The sequence below is a fragment of the Prionailurus viverrinus genome, chromosome A1 (genome assembly GCF_022837055.1).
Source record: "Prionailurus viverrinus isolate Anna chromosome A1, UM_Priviv_1.0, whole genome shotgun sequence".
Taxonomy (NCBI): Eukaryota; Metazoa; Chordata; class Mammalia; order Carnivora; family Felidae; genus Prionailurus; species Prionailurus viverrinus.
Window position 1 is genome coordinate 207,162,108 of NC_062561.1, and position 24,555 is coordinate 207,186,662.

Here is a 24,555-nt window from a genome sequence, read left to right on the forward strand (position 1 = left end):
AGCATCCCAAGTCCACTAGGATTTTAGCTCCAACCACCGGACTGTCTTTCGTCCAGACTGGACCAGGAAGTCACATCAAAGGGCCGAGCAAGACCCTGGGCAAAGCAGCTGGGTGAACCAAGTTACAAAGAAGCCAAGGAAAGCTGCAGAATGGCGAGAAAAGGCAGAGACGCATAGGAGGGATAAGACGGGAGGAGGGAGGCGGGGAGGGAGGGGAGAGAGCAGAAAGCCGAGCACGGACGTCAGGAACAAAAGCTCCGGCGGAGTCTGGCGGAGGCACTAGGGGAGCACGGGGTGTTTTGAATAATTATTAAAATTAGCATGTGTCTGCGCCATCCTGTGGGTGTGGCGCAGAGCGGAGTGTAAACTCTAGCGGGGCCGGAGCAAACACTGGATTAGCGGCAGCAGCCTGCCAGCCTGCCCGGGAGTGTGGGGACCAGCGCGCGGCACGCCGACCGGCACGATGGCCTCGTCTCAGGGGAAGAGCGAGCTGAAATTCGCCGACTGGATGGCAACTCTGCCGGACAGCATCCACAGCATCCCCCTCACCAATTTAGCCATCCCAGGTAGGCGCGCAGAGGCTGCCGACGGGGCGCTCCACCCGCCCCGCCCTGCATGATCTGCCACGAAGTGGTAACTTGCCACGCTGCCCGAGGGAGAGGAGCTGGTCCCCAGGGGTGGGTCTCCGGCCAGGCGAGCGCGCGCTGGGAGCCTCGGGCCTCCTGGCGTTTTGCAAACCTCTGGGGACCGTGGCGCGGCGAGTCAAGGTGACTGATGTTGCACTGGGCTGTGGAAGCAGGCAGGCTGTGCGAGAGGACTGGGGCAGGGGGAAGCCTCGGCCCTAGGGTCCTCCTCGTGCCCCCTCCCACGGTTTTCCTCCCAGACTCGGGGTGGGGGGGGCGGGGGCGATTTCTGGGTCTGCGGGGTGACAGTGCGCGGGGAGCGCGAGCTGGCGTCCGAGGGCTCGGCTCCGGCTCCGGCTCGTGGACCTCCGACTCCATCCCTGTCACGGAGTCGAGCGGATTTGGTAGATTCTCGGTTAGAACCTACCCGAACCATTAATATTCGTCCCCAGTCTCCTTTAAAGAGACAAAGCGCTTCCCGAAGAGCGATGAAAGTTCGGGGACCCGCGGCGGCGTGACCACTGCCCTTGACGGGGAGCTGAAGGGAGCGAGGGGCGGAGGGGCGCCGCTTCCCGGTTTGCGTGGACCCGGCGGGCTTGGCCGCGTGGTCACCGTCTGGATTGCGTTCCGAGTGCTGTTAGCGTCGTGTAGCGCCCGGGTCAGGAAAGCAAACCCTTGCGGACCGAGTGTCTGTGTTGCTTGGGACAGAAGCCCAGCAGGGAAACCTGCGTGAGCGGCGGCCGAGGGTGCGATGAACTGGCCAACCAAAGGGGAAATAGCGGACAGTGCGAGCGTCCAGACAGCCTAGAAGGAAGTCCGGCGAAGCGAGGAAGAGACGCGAGGGACCCAGAGTCTTCAGCATGGCGCGCGCGGTTTAGACCAGAGAACTAGGCAGCTTTCTGGGGCGGGAGCGCTCAGTAGCCCCTAGCTCAGGTGTGCAAGAGAGAGGGACATTTCAGGGCGGACTACTACGGTGAGAGCTGGGGCCACGGCCATACTTGGTTACCAATTTGACTCTTCACTTGGGCTGCGGGTGCAGATGTCTGATCCCTCCAGGACCTGGCGAAAGGACAATTTACCCAAAGGTAGTCCATCCCTAGCCCAGAGCTCAGCCTGGTTATCAAGTTCACCCTTCTGGTCTATCTCCTCTTGACCCGCCCCATCCAGCGCCCCCTCTCAGCCACTGGAGGAAGACATAATAAAGAGGAAAGGAGAAAAAACAAGAGAGAAGGGTTCTTTTGAAAAATCCCAACAGGCTCTATCTAGCCAGCAGCGCTGGAATTGATCAGTAACTCAAATCAGTGGTCGTTAGTCAAGTGGATGTTTGGCTCCTAGGACAGGCACAGGTTGCATTCTGAGGGCCAACCCCTGAAGGAAGGGTTTGTCTCCTTTTGCCTTTCTTCAAGAGGTTGCTTCCCGAGAGCCCAGGTATCTCGGAGGAAAAGAACAACCCAGCTTCTCCACCCTGCACTTAACCCTGAGACCCGGGTGAGCCTCCAGATTGCTCTTTTGAAGGAGACGATAGAAAGTGCACAACTTTGTTGGCAAGATTTCACTCTCACTTCCACAGGCGTTCCTATCTTTTCTTGCTTTTTATTTGGCTTGTAGACGGTTGTTTTCATATGATCTCACCTGAGCATTTCTGTACACATAGAAAGTAATAAAGGCAAGGACTCTGATGCCAGCCTTCTGATAGATGACTCACCAGATATGCAGGGGGTTTAAAAGCCTAAGTTCACATTGCTAGTTCTGAGGGATGGTATGATACTATGTCAGAATCTATATTACATTTCTCTAATTTTTCACCTTTCAAAGCCGTAGTATTTACACCAGATCACATAATCCTTCCCAAACCTCATGAAGCACACTGGTTCTATTAACTCCATTTCATAGATGCAGCTCAGTGAAGGCAAATGATGTACCATCAGATAAATGATCTGGCCCCTAAAGTGGTCCTTGGGGAAAGTCTCCTAAGACTTTTAATAGGGAAACGCATTGGGATTTGTTTTGGGATGACTCAGTGGCAAGAACTACTAACCAGGGTGAGGGGACAAGGAACGAGGCATTAGCAGGATACAGGGCAATTTTCCTTTTCTTCCCATGGGTCAAAGTGAAAACCTGAGGTCAGAGACTTTGATATTCTGCTTGTCTTCCAGTAGAGGCATTGGGGGTGAGACTGGGAGGCTTCACATGAGACCCATTTTGAATATGGTACTAGAGGGGCTGTGGCATTGGACACAGTGGGAATTTTCACTGCTTTCCCAGCCCTTCTTAATATTATACTCAAAGCGAATCCCCTGCAAAGCATCCCATTCTCACCCCCAATACTTCTGAGAAAAAAAAATGTTTTGCCAAAACCACACCCCTGAATTTCCCCAGGATTTTGTAAAGTAGGTTTGGTAGACCCATACATATAAATGTAGGTGTAAAAATGGGTTTGGTACTTTTCTGCATTGCTCAACTGTGAGAATTTTTGGAGGAAAAAAGACATTCAAACTTTGATACAGAAGACTAATTGGAGACTATTAAACACTAATGGAATAATTGCCTTAAAATCATGCTAATAGCTTCCTGGCTGCTACATGTTTACTTGGCCAGTTGCTGCAGCTTGAATTAAGTAATTATCTCCACCATTTAAAACCACTCCTGATGCACCATACAAGTGTTTCTGTGGAAGGGAACGCCTGCTAGGTCATCCACTAAGTTCAGGTTTTCTTAGGTGAAGCAACCAGAGAGTGAAGAGCTGCTTGATAATGAGGCTACCCTCTTGGGGCAGCTGACCCAGATTATTCAGGGCTAGTGCAAAGAACAATATGCAGGTGCGCGATATTCCCCACCATGAGTGCAGTTCTGGCATCTCTAAACATTTCTCTCCTGTCTGCGTCTTTAATGCTTTCAGAACCAAATCGCTTACTGGCTGTTTTGCATTTAAATGGCGTCATGATTTGGTATTGACTGGCCTAAGGAATTAAGTTAGTATTAGTAGTTTTTGCTTCTAGTCTACTTTTCAAAAGAATGGTACTGTCAGAATACGTTGACAGTTACTCAGATTTTAGTCTCATTCATCATTTCTTCCAGCCTCTGATGACACCAAACTAAATTTTCATTCATACATGTTTCTTTAAACAATATCCTGGCATTTTGGGTTATGAATGATACTTCCTCTCACTATGGGCAGGTGAGAGAGGATCGACAGAGATGCAAACAGAAAGACAGACTATAAAATTCAGGTGAGAGCGAGTCTGATGAATTTCTGGCATCATTACAGTAGAGTTCTAACTCTATAATCATGGTGCCTCCAGAACCATGGTAAAGAGATCCATCATTGGAGCAAGCAAGCTGTTGCTTGATATGGCTAAAGTGTTAGTGATCTGGGTCTATGATAGGTAGTCATTCTGTCCAAAATTTGAAACATCGGGAAGGGTTTTATTATTCCATGGGAGGGATCGGCTGTGCGTTTTCTGATATGTGATGAAAATCTTCTTCACATAATGCAGCAAACTGACCAAGTGACAATGAAAGATGGGCTAAAATATGTGGTATTGGAACTCAGAGAGGATGTATGTTTCCTTGGTGTTGGAGGAGTTCATGGAGAAGTGGAGACCTCAAGATGGACCCCACAATCAGAGGCTCCTTACCCCACCCCTATCCTTGGAATGTGTTTTCCACACCTGGAGCCCTTTTCAAGGATGCTGCCTTAAGAGAGTAAGTTGTTATTGAGACCATCTGGCAGTACACGTGACTGAATCTGGGTAAGGCCTCTAAGATTCTCGTGGGTGGGTGCAAAGATGTACTCTTCTTGAGGCCACTGAAGACAAGCCTTGTATGTAGGTTCTCTTGCTTTACTAAACTTGCCACCTACCAGGCTGGGGGGGCCTGCTTCTTTCTTTGGTCTCTCCTGCCCTCTGTGTACACAGGTCAGGGTTTAAACCAATGCTTAAACTTTCGATAAGGAACACAGAAATACTTTGGAAATCAATAATCATGCTGTTGATTTTCTTCATTTCTTCCAGAAAATGCCAATGGCAATGAAAAAGAGCAGTTTTACTTAGAGAAATTAGATCTTTATATGGTCCTGATTTCTGTGTTCTTGTGTCTGCTTTTATTAGTTTTTAATGTCTTTCCCTACAACGATCTCTTCTTGTTGCCAGTATTTCTGGAGCCAGCTGTCTTTTTCCTTTTCCTTGTAACTTACTATTTCTGTTTTGATTGGGATGAGACCATCTACAGGACATATCTAGGATTGGGTCTAATTGTACAAATTTCTTTTAAAAATCAAGTTTTTTTCCCTATAATTTTAGGATGGTGACACTGAGATTAATCCTGGAAAGCAAACAAAAGCAACAAAATTGTTTAGGATGAATATCTTTCTTGTGTTGCCTTTCCAATTCCCAGTTTTGTTTTTGATTTTGCTAAAAAGGAAAAATTAAATATCTGGAACATAATTTATTCTAGGACTTTTCTTGATGAGTTGAACTGAATCACCAACTTTTAATATAAAGTGATCCTGATGCCATTTTACAAAATGCTTTCTCATGTACATACATGTTTTCTACATGTTCTATCAGTAAACCTCCAAGGCTTTGCCACTCAAAGTTGGTCCAGGAAGCAGGGAAGGAATAGGGGAGCTTGTAGAAATGGAGCTCAGACTCTACCCCTCAGACCAGTTTAATTACAATGAGCATTTTATGTGATCCCCAGGTCTTATGTTTTTTTTTTTTATGTTTATTTATTTTTGAGAGAGAGTGTGAGAGAGAGAGCACACAGCGGGGGAGGAGCAGAGAGAGAGAGGGAGACACAGAATCTGAAGCAGGCTCCAGGCTCCAAACTGTCAGCACAGAGCCCTGTCGCGGAGCTCCAACCACAAACTGTGAGATCATGACTTGAGCCAAAGTTGGACACTTAACCAACTGAGCCACCCAGGTGCTCCCCTCGCCAGGTCTTGTTATATACACATTTAAAGTTTGAAAAACACTGCTTTAGGGTAGCTTTAAAGAGGTTCTTTATGTAAGTGGTAGAGCCAAATTTAAATATACATTTTTGAGTAAGCTCTTTCTATTGGACTATGCAGTCTATTTATGAGCGTTCCAATTTACAATCAGGCTTAGAGCCAGAATATGGGTATTTGACTCCAGGCTAATGGCCCAGGTTGGGAACATACTGATAAGCTGATATTATAGTTCCTCATGCACCTTGAACATAAATGTGACTTAATTGCTACCTAAGTGTTCAAATTAGGTCGCTGTGATAAATGTAAAACCTTTCCCCTCATTTCCTTAAAGTACTGCTATCAGCCATCAACAGCACTTAAAATCATCCTATCTGGTGATGCTTGTGGTCACTAATGACAATTTAGGAAACAACCCTGTGTTGGTTCGTTGTCCATTGGTGTCATTCTTCATTATGTTACAGGCTCAGCTACTATTGTTGTATTTATAGGTTACAGATTCATTCAATTTATCTATAAGCTAGAACTTTTCAGTATTGCTCTTGAGTCATAGTGGTATCATGAATGCAAAATGTGTTAAATTATCAGCATCAGAAAGCCATCAAAACCATACGTGAACAATAAATTGATGTTTTATTAAAAAGGAAATGATTGGGGTGCCTGGGTGGCGCAGTCGGTTAAGCGTCCGACTTCAGCCAGGTCACGATCTCGCGGTCCGGGAGTTTGAGCCCCGCATCAGGCTCTGGGCTGATGGCTCAGAGCCTGGAGCCTGTTTCCGATTCTATGTCTCCCTCTCTCTCTGCCCATCCCCCGTTCATGCTCTGTCTCTCTCTGTCCCAAAAATAAAATAAAAAACGTTGAAAAAAAAAAAAAAAGGAAATGATTGAGGGGTGCCTGGGTGGCACAGTCGGTTAAGTGTCTGACTTTTGATCTCCGCTCAGGTCACGATCTCACGGTTTTTGAGTTCGAGCTCCACATTGGGCTCTGTGCTGATGGTGTGAAGCCTGCTTGAGATTCTCTCTCTCCTTCTCTCTGCCCCTCCCAGTGTGTGCTCTCTCTCTCAAAATAAATAAATAAACTTAAAAAAAGGAAATGATTGATCTTGTTTATTTTGCAAACCATGCCTCATTTGTTTGAAGCATGGTTGACATGGAATAGATATATAAATATGGTTATAATTCACTTACTTGAATTTTAGTTATTGAACATAATCTGTGTTCTAAAACAGTTAAAATTTTTAAAAATCCTCAAATTGCTTCAATGAATAACACAATGTTTACAGGTTAAGGCTTACACACTTTACCCTTATGCAAATTTCTCATATCTTTACTTAGAGTTTATTTTCTCATATTTGATGCCAACCCTACCCAATCCAAATAGAGAGTGAATTACAAAGAAGAGGAATATGACTGCTGAGTGTCATATATCAGCAGTAACATAGGGAATGTTCATGGGGGAAGACTAACAAAAGAAGACCCAGGGACTTCTGGGTTTCCTAAAGGTAGGGTTTCCTAAACCCTGCCACTCCCAAAGCAAAATCAGAATCATGGGGAAATTGTCTGTTTTGATACTTCCCAGACACCTCTTTAATGGACTTCCACATAGTTCTAGAAATCTCTGGTAAAATTCTTTTTTTTTTTTTTTTTTTTTTTTTTTTTTTTTTTTTTTTTTTTAATAGTAGTATTTTATTTTTTTTTTTTTTTTTTTTTTTTTTTTTTTTTTTTTTTTTTTTAATTTTTTTTTCTGAAATTTATTGACAAATTGGTTTCCATACAACACCCAGTGCTCATCCCAAAAGGTGCCCTCCTCAATACCCATCACCCACCCTCTCCTCCCTCCCACCCCCCATCAACCCTCAGTTTGTTCTCAGTTTTTAACAGTCTCTTATGCTTTGGCTCTCTCCCTTTCTAACCTCTTTTTTTTTTTTTTCCTTCCCCTCCCCCATGGGTTCCTGTGAAGTTTCTCAGGATCCACATAAGAGTGAGACCATATGGTATCTGTCTTTCTCTGTATGGCTTATTTCACTTAGCATCACACTCTCCAGTTCCATCCACGTTGCTACAAAAGGCCATATTTCATTTTTTCTCATTGCCATGTAATATTCCATTGTGTATATAAACCACAATTTCTTTATCCATTCATCAGTTGATGGACATTTAGGCTCTTTCCATAATTTGGCTATTGTTGAGAGTGCTGCTATGAACATTGGGGTACAAGTGGCCCTATGCATCAGTACTCCTGTATCCCTTGGATAAATTCCTAGCAGTGCTATTGCTGGGTCATAGGGTAGGTCTATTTTTAATTTTCTGAGGAACCTCCACACTGCTTTCCAGAGCGGCTGCACCAATTTGCATTCCCACCAACAGTGCAAGAGGGTTCCCGTTTCTCCACATCCTCTCCAGCATCTATAGTCTCCTGATTTGTTCATTTTGGCCACTCTGACTGGCGTGAGGTGATACCTGAGTGTGGTTTTGATTTGTATTTCCCTGATAAGGAGCGACGCTGAACATCTTTTCATGTGTCTGTTGGCCATCCAGATGTCTTCTTTAGAGAAGTGTCTATTCATGTTTTCTGCCCATTTCTTCACTGGGTTATTTGTTTTTCGGGTGTGGAGTTTGGTGAGCTCTTTATAGATTTTGGATACTAGCCCTTTGTCCGATATGTCATTTGCAAATATCTTTTCCCATTCCGTTGGTTGCCTTTTAGTTTTGTTGGTTGTTTCCTTTGCTGTGCAGAAGCTTTTTATCTTCATAAGGTCCCAGTAATTCACTTTTGCTTTTAATTCCCTTGCCTTTGGGGATGTGTCGAGTAAGAGATTGCTACGGCTGAGGTCAGAGAGGTCTTTTCCTGCTTTCTCCTCTAAGGTTTTGATGGTTTCCTGTCTCACATTTAGGTCCTTTATCCATTTTGAGTTTATTTTTGTGAATGGTGTGAGAAAGTGGTCTAGTTTCAACCTTCTGCATGTTGCTGTCCAGTTCTCCCAGCACCATTTGTTAAAGAGGCTGTCTTTTTTCCATTGGATGTTCTTTCCTGCTTTGTCAAAGATGAGTTGGCCATACGTTTGTGGGTCTAGTTCTGGGGTTTCTATTCTATTCCATTGGTCTATGTGTCTGTTTTGGTGCCAATACCATGCTGTCTTGATGATGACAGCTTTGTAGTAGAGGCTAAAGTCTGGGATTGTGATGCCTCCTGCTTTGGTCTTCTTCTTCAAAATTCCTTTGGCTATTCGGGGCCTTTTGTGGTTCCATATGAATTTTAGGATTGCTTGTTCTAGTTTCGAGAAGAATGCTGGTGCAATTTTGATTGGGATTGCATTGAATGTGTAGATAGCTTTGGGTAGTATTGACATTTTGACAATATTTATTTTTCCAATCCATGAGCAGGGAATGTCTTTCCATTTCTTTAAATCTTCTTCAATTTCCTTCAGAAGCTTTCTATAGTTTTCAGCATACAGATCCTTTACATCTTTGGTTAGATTTATTCCTAGGTATTTTATGCTTGTTGGTGCAATTGTGAATGGGATCAGTTTCTTTATTTGTCTTTCTGTTGCTTCATTGTTAGTGTATAAGAATGCAACTGATTTCTGTACATTGATTTTGTAGCCTGCAACTTTGCTGAATTCCTGTATCAGTTCTAGCAGACTTTTGGTGGAGTCTATCGGATTTTCCATGTATAATATCATGTCATCTGCAAAAAGCGAAAGCTTGACTTCATCTTTGCCAATTTTGATGCCTTTGATTTCCTTTTGTTGTCTGATTGCTGATGCTAGAACTTCCAGCACTATGTTAAACAGCAGCGGTGAGAGTGGGCATCCTTGTCGTGTTCCTGATCTCAGGGAAAAAGCTTTCAGTTTTTCCCCGTTGAGGATGATGTTAGCTGTGGGCTTTTCATAAATGGCTTTTATGATCTTTAAGTATGTTCCTTCTATCCCGACTTTCTCAAGGGTTTTTATTAAGAAAGGGTGCTGGATTTTGTCGAAGGCCTTTTCTGCATCGATTGACAGGATCATATGGTTCTTCTCTCTTTTTTTGTTAATGTGATGTATCACGTTGATTGATTTGCGAATGTTGAACCAGCCCTGCATCCCAGGAATGAATCCCACTTGATCATGGTGAATAATTCTTTTTATATGCCGTTGAATTCGATTTGCTAGTATCTTATTGAGAATTTTTGCATCCATATTCATCAGGGATATTGGCCTGTAGTTCTCTTTTTTTACTGGGTCTCTGTCTGGTTTAGGAATCAAAGTAATACTGGCTTCATAGAATGAGTCTGGAAGTTTTCCTTCCCTTTCTATTTCTTGGAATAGCTTGAGAAGGATAGGTATTATCTCTGCTTTAAACGTCTGGTAGAACTCCCCTGGGAAGCCATCTGGTCCTGGACTCTTATTTGTTGGGAGATTTTTGATAACCGATTCAATTTCTTCGCTGGTTATGGGTCTGTTCAAGCTTTCTATTTCCTCCTGATTGAGTTTTGGAAGCGTGTGGGTGTTCAGGAATTCGTCCATTTCTTCCAGGTTGTCCAATTTGTTGGCATATAAGTTTTCATAGTATTCCCTGATAATTGTTTGTATCTCTGAGGGATTGGTTGTAATAGTTCCATTTTCATTCATGATTTTATCTATTTGGGTCATCTCCCTTTTCTTTTTGAGAAGCCTGGCTAGAGGTTTGTCAATTTTGTTTATTTTTTCAAAAAACCAACTCTTGGTTTCGTTGATCTGCTCTACAGTTTTTTTAGTTTCTATATTGTTTATTTCTGCTCTGATCTTTATTATTTCTCTTCTTCTGCTGGGCTTAGGCTGCCTTTGCTGTTCTGCTTCTAGTTCCTTTAGGTGTGCTGTTAGATTTTGTATTTGGGATTTTTCTTGTTTCTTGAGATAGGCCTGGATTGCAATGTATTTTCCTCTCAGGACTGCCTTTGCTGCGTCCCAAAGCGTTTGGATTGTTGTATTTTCATTTTCGTTTGTTTCCATATATTTTTTAATTTCTTCTCTAATTGCCTGGTTGACCCACTCATTCGCTAGTAGGGTGTTCTTTAACCTCCATGCTTTTGGAGGTTTTCCAGACTTTTTCCTGTGGTTGATTTCAAGCTTCATGGCATTGTGGTCTGAAAGTAAGCATGGTATAATTTCAATTCTTGTAAACTTATGAAGGGCTGTTTTGTGACCCAGTATATGATCTATCTTGGAGAATGTTCCATGTGCACTCGAGAAGAAAGTATATTCTGTTGCTTTGGGATGCAGAGTTCTAAATATATCTGTCAAGTCCATCTCATCCAATGTCTCATTCAGGGCCCTTGTTTCTTTATTGACCGTGTGTCTAGTTGATCTATCCATTTCTGTAAGTGGTGTATTAAAGTCCCCTGCAATTACCACATTCTTATCAATAAGGTTGCTTATGTTTATGAGTAATTGTTTTATATATTTGGGGGCTCCGGTATTCGGTGCATAGACATTGATAATTGTTAGCTCTTCCTGATGGATAGACCCTGTAACTATTATATAATGTCCTTCTTCATCTCTTGTTACAGCCTTTAATTTAAAGTCTAGTTTGTCTGATATAAGTATGGCTACTCCAGCTTTCCTTTGGCTTCCAGTCGCATGATAAATAGTTCTCCATCCCCTCACTCTCAATCTAAAGGTGTCCTCAGGTCTAAAATGAGTCTCTTGTAGACAGCAAATAGATGGGTCTTGTTTTTTTATCCATTCTGATACCCTATGTCTTTTGGTTGGCGCATTTAATCCATTTACATTCAGTGTTATTATAGAAAGATACGGGTTTAGAGTCATTGTGATGTCTGTATGTTTTATGCTTATAGTGATGTCTCTGGGACTTTGTCTCACAGGGTCCCCCTTAGGATCTCTTGTAGGGCTGGTTTAGTGGTGACAAATTCCTTCAGTTTTTGTTTGTTTGGGAAGACCTTTATCTCTCCTTCTATTCTAAATGACAGACTTGCTGGATAAAGGATTCTTGGCTGCATATTTTTTCTGTCTAGCACCCTGAAAATCTCGTGCCAATTCTTTCTGGCCTGCCAAGTTTCAAAAGAGAGATCAGTCACGAGTCTTATAGGTCTCCCTTTATATGTGAGGGCACGTTTACCCCTTGCTGCTTTCAGAATTTTCTCTTTATCCTTGTATTTTGCCAGTTTCACTATGATATGTCGTGCAGAAGATCGATTCAAGTTACGTCTGAAGGGAGTTCTCTGTGCCTCTTGGATTTCAATGCCTTTTTCCTTCCCCAGTTCAGGGAAGTTCTCAGCTATGATTTCTTCAAGTACCCCTTCAGCACCTTTCCCTCTCTCTTCCTCCTCTGGGATACCAATTATGCGTATATTATTTCTTTTTAGTGTATCACTTAATTCTCTAATTTTCCCTTCATACTCCTGGATTTTTTTATCTCTCTTTTTCTCAGCTTCCTCTTTTTCCATAACTTTATCTTCTAGTTCACCTATTCTCTCCTCTGCCTCTTCAAGCCGAGCTGTGGTGGTTTCCATTTTGTTATGCATTTCGTTTAAAGCGTTTTTCAGCTCCTCGTGACTGTTCCTTAGTCCCTTGATCTCTGTAGCAAGAGATTCTCTGCTGTCCTGTATACTGTTTTCAAGCCCAGCGATTAATTTTATGACTATTATTCTAAATTCACTTTCTGTTATATTATTTAAATCCTTTTTGATCAGCTCATTAGCTGTTGTTATTTCCTGGAGATTCTTCTGGGGGGAGTTCTTCCGCTTGGTCATTTTGGATAGTCCCTGGCGTGGTGAGGACCTGCAGGGCACTTCCCCTGTGCTGTGGTGTATACCTGGAGTTGGTGGGCGGGGCCGCAGTCAGACCTGATGTCTGCCCCCAGCCCACCGCTGGGGCCACAGTCAGACTGGTGTGTGCCTTCTCTTCCCCTCTCCTAGGGGCGGGATTCACTGTGGGGTGGTGTGGCTCGTCTGGGCTACTTGCACCCTGCCCGGCTTGTGATGCTGGGGATCTGGCGTATTAGCTGGGGTGGGTAGGCAAGGTGCTCGGGGGCAGGAGGGGCAGGCTTAGATCGCTTCTCCTTAGGTGATCCACTTCAGGAGGGGCCCTGTGGCAGCAGGAGGGAGTCAGATCCGCTGCCGGAGGTTTGGCTCCGCAGAAGCGCAGAGTTGGGTGTTTGCGCGGAGCGAGCAAGTTCCCTGGCAGGAACCAGTTCCCTTTGGGATTTCGGCTGGGGGATGGGCGGGGGAAATGGCGCTGGCGAGCGCCTTTGTTCCCCACCAAACTGAGCTCTGTTGTCAGGGGGCTCAGCAGCTCTCCCTCCCTTTGTCCTCCAGCCTTCCCGCTTTCCGAGCAGAGCTGTTAATTTCTGACCTCCCAGACGCTAAGTCACGCTTGTTGTGGGAACACAGTCCGTCAGGCCCCTCCGCTTTTGCAAGCCCGACTCGGGGGCTCTGCTTGGCCGGCGAGCCGCCCCTCCGCCCCGGCTCCCTCCCGCCAGTCCGTGGAGCGCGCACCGCCTCGCCGCCCTTCCTACCCTCTTCCGTGGGCCTCTCGTCTGCGTTTGGCTCCGGCGACTCTGTTCTGCTAATCCTCTGGCGGTTTTCTGGGTTATTTAGGCAGGTGTAGATGGAATCTAAGTGATCAGCAGGACGTGCGGTGAGCCCAGCGTCCTCCTAAGCCGCCATCTTGCCGCAACTCGGTAAAATTCTTAAGTATGCTTTATAAGCTGATTTTGGGGGCTACCACATACATGGTGTCTGCCATTTTTCTTCTTTCCTGTTTTGAGGACACTTTAAGGAGTTGTCACTTTTGCTGATTGGACATCTACAGGACCTGTGCTTCCACAATTTTTATACCCACAATACCACTGCTGCTGACAATCCCGCCACGGCCAGAGCTATGTCTGCAGAGACCCAACGTTGAGGATGTTAGTGTGTAAAAAAGGCCCTGGATTCCACTGTGGTCAGAGGCTCCCAGAACTGGTTTCCCTATTGTGGAAGCTGCTGATGCCAACTTCTGACCTGGTCTGCCATCACTGCTTGAGCTACGAATGCCAACAGTGACAGAAACTTTTAATATTTTTGCCTAGTAGGGATGTCAGCAAAAGAGCTTTCTGAATTTATATTGATTCTTTTGTTGTTGCCCCTTCCCCTAGAACTCAGGTATGAGTTTATAAAATAGAAGATAATATGTAGGATAGACTTTGTTCCTTACTGTGAATTATTCTCAATTGTAGCCCACGCTCCATGTGCACGTGTGTGTGTACACACATATAGTGGTTATCGACTTTAACTATTTTTCCAAGAAGCTTGTCTTTTCCCTCTGCCCTGTAAGTAGACCTCTGGTGGGTGCTATCTAATTAATCCTTCCTCTGGACGGGTCCAGAGTAGGAATGCAGCTGGGGTCTATATTGTTTTTGGTGAGCAGCCTGGAACAATGTAAATAGAGCCAAATAAACTGACATACCTAAAGTAATTGCTGACACTGCCGTTGTTTGAAAGCAGAATAGTAGAGTAATTGATGTACTCTGAGCCTTAAAGAAAAGTTTAAATCTCATGCATACGTAGATCTGTATACACACGTTTTATTGTTGATCAAAGGAGTCAGCTCTGTTAATATAGAAATTTTTACCTATTACGACTAATGAAGCTGCCTCTTACCTAAAAGCATTAGTTTGGGGAAACCGGAGAACATGTCATCTTGATGAGCACTCAAGGAACTTCTGGATACAATCATGGGACTTGATAGTTTCAAGAAGTTTATATATTCTCTTATTTCTCCTTCTCTGGGTGGGGTTAGGATCCATCTTAGAAGATTGGGAGCCAGAAAAATGCCTAAATCGCATATTCCAGAAGGCAGGAAAAAGTGAGAGAGAAATTTACCATGGTTCACATGGAATTCTGCTGCCAGAAGCTTTCTACTGAGCCATATGTTTTTATTATGCTCTATTAAGAGAGGAAGATGGGTCAGGAAGAGGGGCAGGAGGAGATGGTTAAACATTCTTGAGAAGCAGCCAGGATTAGTCACCTCCGGAGGCCAGGTACTGAAGCAGATGGCACATTGATTTGTTAGATGTGCTCTTGTTATGTTCCTATCTTTCATCACAGACCCTGGGAATGGACAGCTCTGTTACCACTCTATCTTAAATGCCAGCCAATACTATGTTTCGCATAGAATTCTTCCTGTGAATTAATTTTTAGGAAGCAGCTATGTTTATCCTTAGTCAAATTATAAATGATAGTTGTGTTCCTTGATCTACTTGGAGAATTTACTTCATGAAGAAAAGTGGACTAAGATGAATGGATAATCTTAGTTGCCTGCTAGGCTTTCCTGGAGGTCCCCTCTGGCTTCTTGGGTGGCGAAGAGGAAGATGTGCTTGAAGGTGTCCTAATGGGCAAATGGGAACTTATCTCAATGCATGTCTCAGGCCACATTGCACTATGGAAGGAGGAGGGGCAAGGGGAGCAAGAGGAGGAGAAGGAAGTCCAGGGCTGCCTTTTGTAGAGTTAGCTCTGAACATACTCCTGCCATGTCTGGCCCTGAGCTTTTCTCCCAGGAAAGGGTAGGGGAGAGGCAGTGTTTGGGGATTGGGGTAGGTGGTCAGGGGGATGTGAAGATACTGACTTGAAAGTTGCTAGAAGGGAAGGCTACAGAACTGTTTTGTTTAGACTTGATCACACCCTCAGGTCCTTATTTCTCCTTGTATCTGTTCAAATTCCTTGGGTCCAGCATTAGAGTCCCAGTCTTGAAAATGTCCTTGATTCTCTTATCTCACTCTTTCTATCTGCTTACCTGGAAAATCTTCAACTTCATTAACCTCTATTTTTTTTTTAAACTTATTTAAATCCCAGAAAACTTCAGTGGCTAAACATTACTGGTGGAAAAATTACATAGCCTGGATGCCTCAACTCACTAGAAATTTCTGACCGTATATCTTATTGTACATCCCCAGTAAATTAGTTTCCCTGTTCTCTAAGATGATAATTTCATATTTCTTCTTGCTCCTCAAATCAACTTGCTCCTTCCCACCTCACTCTAAACTTAGGACCTCATCTTATGTTTTACACACACACACACACACACACACATACGCGCGCGCGCACACACACACACACACACACAATATACGTACAGAGAAGAACTTCCTCAGTTTCCCATCATTAACCCAGCAACCTACCTGCACTGGTTTCTACACATTCTGCTTTTTCTTTATGTAAGAGAAAGCCCTGGATATGTTCCTCCCTAAGTCCATCTTCTCTACTTGTGGTCTGGATCACATCCACTTAAATCTCCTCAGAGTTTACTCCCAAATTCATCCCCTCTCTCTCCTGTGTCATTATTTTTCTCTACCTCTACTGGATCACTCCAGTCACTATACAAACATATGTTATTATTGCCCCTCTTAAAAAAAAAGTCCTCTGGCTCCATACCAGCCTCTCTCTCCACTGTACTATTTCTCTCTGATATTTGTAAAAACAACTCCTCTGTCTTGAAGTTTCTTCCTTTTCTCTCTTTATTCCATGCTAATCTCATTATTTCCCTACCACTGGCCCTAAAATTGTTTTTATCACGTTTGTCAGTGATCTGTATTTTGCCAAAGCTAACGGTTAATTCTATATCATCTTATTTGATCTTTCAAAATCATTTGAGGTGTTTGACCCCACATCCTTTCTTAGACATGTTCTTCCTTTGGCTTCTTATGGCACTTAAAAAAATTGTGGTAAAAACACACAGCATGAGATTAACCCTGTTTTTAAGTGTATAGTATTATTAGCTATAAATATAGTGGTGTGTAGTATCTCTAGAACTTTTCCATTTGCGTGACTGAAGTTTTATATCCATCAAATAACAACTCCGCATTTCCTCCCTCCACCACCCCTGGCAACCACCATTCTACTTTTGCTTTGATGGGTTTGACTACTTGATGCCATTTGAATGTAGTATCTGTCTTCTGGCTTATTACACTTACCATAATGTCCTCAGGTTTCATTCAGCATATGACAGTATTTCCTTCATTTTTATGGCTGAGTAATATTCCATTGTATGTATATTCTACATTATATTTATCTGTTCATCCGTTGATGGACAGTAGGGTTGTTTCTACATCTTGGCTGTTGTGAATAATGGTACAAGGAACATGGGAATGCTAGTATCTCTTTAATATCCTTATTTCAGTTTTTTTTGATAAATACCCGAATATGGAATTGCTGGGTCTTATAGTAGTTCTGTTTTTATTTTTTTTGAGGATCTGCCATATTGTTTTCCATAGCACCTGTATCATTTTACAGTCCCATCAGTAGTAAACAAGGGTTCCAATTCTCCACATTTTCACCAACATTTATTTTCTGTTGTTGTCTTTGATAATGACCTTCCTATCAGGTATGAAGTGATATCTCATTGCAGTTTTGATTTTAATTTCCGTGATGATTACTGATGTTGAACATCTTTTCATATACCTGTTGGCTATTTTTATGTCTTTTTTTGGAGAACTGTCTATTCAAGTCTTTTGCCATTTTTAAAGTTATTTGGTATTTTGCTATTTGGTTGTAGGGGTTAATTATATATTTTAGAAATTAATCCCTTATTGATATATTGTTTGAAAATATTTTCTCCCATTTCAGAGGTAGCCTTTTCACTCTATTAATTGCTCAATTACTTTCTTGCATGTGGAAGTTTTTTTATTTTTATTTATTTTTTATTAAAAATTTTTTTAATATGAAATTTATTGTCAAATTGGTTTCCATACAACACCTGGTGCTCATCCCAACAGGTGCCCTCCTCAATGCCCATCACCCACTTTCCCCTCTCCCCCAACCCCCCATCAACCCTCAGTTTATTTTCAGTGTTTAAGAGTCTCTTATGGTTTGCTTCCTTCCCTCTCTGTAACTTTTTTCCCCCGTCTCCTGCCTGCTGGTCTTCTGTTGAGTTTCTCAGGATCCACATAAGAGTGAAAACATATGGTATCTGTCTTTCTCTGCCTGACTTATTTCACTTAGCATAACACTCTCCAGTTCCATCCACATTGCTACAAATGGCCAGATTTCATTCTTTCTCATTGCCAAGTAGTATTCCGTTGTATATATAAACCATATCTTCTTTATCCATTCGTCAGTTGATGGACATTTAGGGTCTTTCCATAATTTGGCTATTGTTGAAAGTGCATTGGGGTACAAGTGCCCCTATGCATCAGCATTCCTGTATCCCTTGGGTAAATTCCTAGCAGTGCTATTGCTGGGTCATAGGGTAGATCTATTTTTAATTTTTTGAGGAACCTCCACACTGTTTTCCAGAGCGGCTGCACCAGTTTGCATTCCCACCAACAGGGCAAGAGGGTTCCTGTTTCTCCACATCCTCGCCAGCATCTATAGTATCCAGATTTGTTCATTTTAGCCACCCTGACTGGTGTGAGGTGGTATCTGAGTGTGGTTTTGATTTGTATTTCCCTGATGAGGAGTGGCGTTGAGCATCTTTTCATGTGCCTGTTGACCATCCGGATGTCTTCTGTTTTTGTTTTTAATTTAATTTTTTATTTTAAAAAATTTACATCCAAATTAGTTAGCATATAGTGCAACAATGATTTCAGGAGTAGATTCCTTAGTGCCCCTTACCCATTTAGCCCATTCCCCCTTCCACAACCCCTCCAGTAACTCTCAGTTTGTTTTCCATATTTATGAGTCTCTTCTGTTTTGTCCCCCTCTCATTTTTATGTTATTTTTGCTTCCCTTCCCTTGTGTTCATCTGTTCTATGTCTTAAAGTCCTCATATGAGTGAAGTCATGATTTTTGTCTTTCTCTGACTAATTTCACTTAGCATCATACCCTCCAGTTCCATCCATGTAGTTGCAAATGGCAAGATTTCATTCTTTTTGATTGCTGAGTAATTCTCCATTGTATATATATATATATATATATATATATATATATATATATATACCACATCTTCTTTATCCATTCATTCATTGATGGCCATTTGGGCTCTTTTCATACTTTGGCTATGTTGATAGTGCTTCTATAAACATTAGGGTGCATGTGTCCCTTCAAAACAGCACACCTGTATCCCTTGGATAGATACCTAGTAGTGCAATTGCTGGGTCATAGGGTAGTTCTATATTTAGTTTTTTGAGGAACCTCCATACTGTTTTCCAGAGTGGCTGCACCAGCTTGCACTGCCACCAACAATACAAAAGAGACCCTCTTTCTCTGCATCCTCGCCAACATCTGTTGTTGCCTGAGTTGTTAATGTTAGCCATTCTGACAGGTGTAAGGTGGTATCTCATTGTGGTTTTGATTTGTATTTCCCTGATGATGAATGATGCTAAGCTTTTTTCATGTGTCACTTTTTCATGTTTCACTTTTTTTCATTTGTCGGTTGGCCATCTGGATGTCTACTTTGAACTGTCTATTCATGTCTTTTGCCCATTTCTTCACTGGATTATTTGTTTTTTGGGTGTTGAGTTTGATCAGTTCTTTATAGATTTTGAGCACTAACCCTTTATCTGATATGTCATTTGCAAATTATCTTCTCCTATTCTGTCGGTTGCCTTTTAATTTTGCTGATGGTTTCCTTTGCTGTGCAGAAGCTTTTTATTTTGATGAGGTCCCAGTAGTTCATTTTTGCTTTTAATTCCCTTGCCTTTGGAAATGTGTTGAGTAAGAAATTGCTGCGGCTGAGGTCAGAGAGGATTTCTCCTGCTTTCTCCTCTTGGGTTTTGATGGTTTCCCGTCTCACATTCAGGTCCTTCATCCATTTTAAGTTTATTTTTGTGAATAGTGTAAGAAAGTGGTCTAGTTTCATTCTTCTGCATGTTGCCATCCAGATCTCCCAGCACCATTTGTTAAAAAGACTGTCTTTTTTCCATTGGACATTCTTTCCTGCTTTCTCAAAGATTAGTTGGCCATACTTTTGCGGGTCCAATTCTGGAGTCTCTATTCTATTCCATTGGTCTATGTGTCTGTTTTTGTGCCAGTACCATGCTGGCTTGATGATTACAGCTTTGTAATATAGCTTCAAGTCTGGGATTGTGATACCTCCTGCTTTGGTCTTCTTCAAAATTACTTTGGCTATTCGGGGCCTTTTGTGGTTCCATATGAATTTTAGGATTGCTTGTTCTAGCTTCGAGAAGAATGCTGGTGCAATTTTGATTGGGATTGCATTGAATGTGTAGATTGCTTTGGGTAGTATTGTCTTTTAGCAGTATTTATTCTTCCAATCCATGAGCACGGAATGTTTTTCCATTTCTTTTTTTTTTTTTTAATTTTTTTAACGTTTATTTATTTTTGAGACAGAGAGAGACAGAGCATGAACAGGGGAGGGTCAGAGAGCGGGGGAGACACAGAATCCGAAACAGGCTCCAGGCTCCGAGCTGTCAGCACAGAGCCCGACACGGGGCTCAAACTCACGGACCGTGAGATCATGACCTGAGCTAAAGTCGGACGTTCAACCGACTGAGCCACCCAGGCGCCCCTGTTTTTCCATTTCTTTGTATCTTCTTCAATTTCCTTCATAAGCTTTCTATGGTTTTCAGTGTACAGAAAACTTTTACATCTTTGGTTAGTTTTCTTCGTAGGTATTTTATGATTCTTGGTGCAGTTGTGAATGGGATCAGTTTCTTTATTTGTCTTTCTGTTGCTTCATTATTAGTGTATAAGAATGCCACTGATTTTTGTACATTGATTTTGTATCCTGCGACTTTGCTGAATTCATGTATCAGTTCTAGCAGACTTTTGGTGGAGTCTATCAGGTTTTCCATGTATAGTATCATGTCATCTGCAAAAAGTGAAAACTTGAGTTCATCTTTGCCAATTATGATGCCTTTGATTTCCTTTTGTTGTCTGATTGCTGATGCTAGAACTTCCAACAATATGTTAAACAACAGCAGTGAGAGTGGACATCCCTGTCATGTTCCTGATCTCAGGGGGAAAGCTCTCAGTTTTTCCCCATTGAAGATGATGTTAGCTGTGGGCTTTTCATAAATGGCTTTCATGATGTTTAAGTATGTTCCTTCTATCCCGACTTTCTCGAGGGTTTTTATTAAGAAAGGATGCTGAATTTTGTCAGATGCTTTTTCTGCATCGATTGACAGGATCATATGGTTCTTATCTTTTCTTTTATTAATGTGATGTATCACATTGATTTGTGAATATTGAACTAGCCCTGCAGCTCGGGAATGAATCCCACTTGATCATGGTGAATAATTCTTTTTATATGCTGTTGAATTCGATTTGCTGGTATCTCGTTGAGAATTTTTGCATCCATATTCATCAGGGATATTGGCCTGTAGTTCTCTTTTTTTGCTCTGTCTCTGTCTGGTTTGGGAATCAAAGTAATGCTGGCTTCATAGAATGAGTCTGGAAGTTTTCCTTCCCTTTCTATTTTTTGGAACAGCTTGAGAAGTATAGGTATTATCTCTGCTTTAAATGTGTGGTAGAATTCCCCAGGGAAGCCATCTGGTCCTGGACTCTTATTTGTTGGGAGATTTTTGATAACCGATTCAATGTCTTCGCTGGTTATGTGTCTATTCAAATTTTCTATTTCTTCCTGTTTGAGTTTTGGAAGTGTGTGGGTGCTTAAGAATTTGTCATTTCTTTCAGGTTGTCCAGTTTGTTGGCTTATAGTTTTTCATAGTATTCCCTGATCATTGCTTGTATTTCTGAGGAATTGGTTGTAATAATTCCATTTTCATTCATGATTTTATCTATTTGGTTCCTCTCCCCTTTTTTTTTTGAGAAGTCTTACAAGAGGTTTGTCAATTTTGTTTATTTTTTTTAAAAAAAACAACTCTTGGTTTCATTGATCTGCTCTACAGTTTTTTTAGATTCTATATTGTTTATTTCTGCTCTGATATTTATTATTTCTCTTCTTCTGCTGGGTTTGGAGCGTCTTTGCTGTTCTGCTTCTATTTCCTTTAGGTGTGCTGTTAGATTTTGTATTTGGGATTTTTCTTGTTTCTTGAGATAAGCCTGGATTGTAATGTATTTTCCTCTCAGGACTGCCTTCACTGCATCCCAAAGTGTTTGGATTCTTGTATTTTCATTTTCATTTGTTTCCATGCATTTTTAAATTTCTTCTCTAATTGCCTGGTTGACTCATTCATTCTTTAGTATGATGTTCTTTAACCTCCATGCTTTTGGAGGTTTTCCAGACCTTTTCCTGTGGTTGATTTCAAGTTTCATAGCACTGTGGTCTGAAAGCATGCATGGTATGATCTCAATTCTTTTATACTTATTAAGGGCTGTTTTGTGACCCGGTATGTGATCTATGTGCATGTGAGAAGAAAGTATATTCTGTTGCTTTGGGATGCAGAGTTCTAAATATATCTGTCAAGTCCATCTGATCCAAGATATCATTCAGGGCCCTTGTTTCTTTATTTATTCTCTGTCTAGATGTTCTATCCATTGTTGTAAGTGGAGTATTAAAGTCTCCTGCATTTACCACATTCTTATCAATAAGTTTGCTTATATTTGTGATTAATTGTTTTATATATTTGGGGGCTGCTGAATTTGGTGCAGAGACATTTATAATTGTTAGCTCTTCCTGATGGATAGACCTTGTAATTATTATATAATGCCCTTCTTCATCTCTTGTTACAGCCTTAATTTAAAGTCCACTTTGTCTGATATAAGTATGGATACTCCAGCTTTCTTTTGACTTCCAGGAGCATGACAGATAGTTCTCCATCTCCTCACTTTCAATCTGAATGTGTCCTCAGGTCTAAAATGAGTCTCTTGTGGACAGCAAATAGGTGGGTCTTGTTTTTTAATCCATTCTGATACCCTATGTCTTTTGGTTGGAGCATTGAGTCCATTTACACTCAGTGTTATTATTGAAAGATATGGATTTAGAGTCATTGTGATATCTGTAGGTTTCATGCTTGTAGTGGTGTCTCTGGTACTTTGTGGTCCTTGCAACATTTCACTCAGAGTCCCCCTTAGGATCTCTTATAGGGCTGGTTTAGTGGTGACGAATTCCTTCAGTTTTTGTTTGTTTGGGAAAACCTTTATCTCCTTCTATTCTGAATGACAGACTTGCTGGATAAAGGATTCTTGGCTGCATATTTTTTCTGTTCATCACATTGAAGATTTCCTGCTGTTCCTTTCTGGCCTGCCAAGTTTCAGTAGATAGGTCTGCTACTACCCTTATGTGTCTACCTTTGTATGTTAGGACCCGTTTATCCCTCGCTGCTTTCAGAATTCTCTCTTTATTCTTGTATTTTGCCAGTTTTACTATGATATGTAGTGCAGAAGATCGATTCAAGTTATGTCTGAAGGGATTTCTCTGTGCCTCTTGGATTTCAATGCCTATTTCCTTCCCTAGATCAGGGAAGTTCTCAGCTATGATTTGTTCAAGTACACCTTCAGCCCTTTTTTCTCTCTCTTCATCTTCTGGAATTCTTGTTACAGATATTGTTCCGTTTGATTGAATTGCTTAGTTCTCTAATTCTCCCCTCATACTTCTGGATTTTTTTTTCTTTCTTTTTCTCAGCTTCCTCTTTTTCCATAATTTTATCTGCTAATTCACCTATTCTCTCCTCTGCCTCTTCAGTCCATGCTGTGGCCGCCTCCATTTTATTTTGCACCTCATTTATAGCATTTTTTAATTCATCATGACTATTTTTTAGTCGCTTGATCTCTGTAGCACTAGATTCTCTGCTGTCCTCTATGCTTTTTTCAAGCCCAGCGATTAATTTTTTCAAGCCCAGCAGTGACTATTATTCTAAATTCTTGTTCTGTTATATTGCTTAAATCGGTTTTGATGAATTCTTTAGCTGTAGCTACTTCCTGGAATTTCTTTTGAGGAGAATTCTTCCGTTTCATCATTTTGGCTAGTTTTCTGTCCCTTATGTGTTTTAAAAGCTTGTTGTGTGCTCTGCACCTGTGAGCACTGCTATATTAAAGGAGGGTCATACACTGTCCAGGGCCTGGCGCTTCAGGAGGTTTTTCTCTGGAGATTGTTACTTGCTCTCTGTTGTTGTGACTTTGGTTATTTTATTACCCTACTCGTAGCAATATTATGGACCCTCCACCAGGTGTGCTTTGATTTGTTCCTTGGAGTAGCCCTGTGAAGGAAAACAGACGAACAGGAGAAAAAAACACGCAAACGCACAAATAAGTAACACAAACAAACAAAGAAAAACAAAAACCTAAAGACTAAAAACAAAAAACCCCAAAACACCGACTACAAGTAAAGGAGTGGGTGGAGGTGGAGCTAATGGAAGAGCACATACAAGGAGAGAAATAACAGGAACGGGGCGGGGGCGGGGGTGGGGAAGAAAAAATAAACATTGATTAGGCAGAGAGACTAAAAGGCTTAATCCAGAAAGATAGAAAGGAAAATAAAGATGGAGGCGGGGAAAATGGAATGAAGATAAAGTTACCCAGATGGAGAAACTATATGGCTTGATTATTCCAGAGAGAGAGAGAAAGTGTAAAGAAGGAAGTGTAGAACATGTATCAAGACACTGGATTAAATATGTTTGTTTAGACAGGCCAATAACCAGAGCAACCAGCCTAAGGGGAGGGAAGAGATAAGGAGGAGAAATGGGAGCAGGGGGAGAATATATCTCTATATCCAGAATTGACCTAGAGTTAATCCAGGCAATGCTGCATCACTTGAAGGTAGTCGCTGTCTTCAGGGTCTCTGCCCCTCCGGTGGATATGCAGTTACCCAGTGCAAGGGGGCGTGGTTTGGTGTAATCTGAACCTACCTCCACTATGGGCCCTGGAGTGATCCCTGAGGCCACGCCTTGGTGGTGGTGGGGCAGGAGGGAGGTGGACGGTGATTCCCCAGTCTCTTCTCCATGGAGCTGGACCGGGTGGAGTCAGTTTGAGTCGTCCTCACTGTGCCGCTGGCGGAGATTGGGTGGTCCTTCTCTCTCTGCCAACTCCTTTGACTCTGCGCTTGGCTAGGATTCAAAGTCCCACTCCATGAGCTCTGGCCCTGGGGAAGCGCCTCTTAGTGCTGCAATATGTGGTCCCAGCTGGCTTTGTCTGTGCCACTGCACTTCAGGGAGGTCTGACTTCTCC

The 24,555-nt window shown here is 42.2% G+C and overlaps 1 protein-coding gene across 1 annotated transcript in view; it reads left to right on the plus strand.

Moving 5' to 3' along the window:
- Positions 1-312: 312 nt before the first annotated feature.
- Positions 313-24,555, plus strand: part of PLCXD3 (phosphatidylinositol specific phospholipase C X domain containing 3) — a 177,301-nt gene continuing 153,058 nt past the window's right edge. The window contains exon 1 of the mRNA XM_047875965.1: positions 313-566. Coding sequence (XP_047731921.1) covers positions 464-566 — 103 coding nt within the window. The 5' untranslated portion in view covers positions 313-463. The remainder of the gene's footprint in view (positions 567-24,555) is intronic.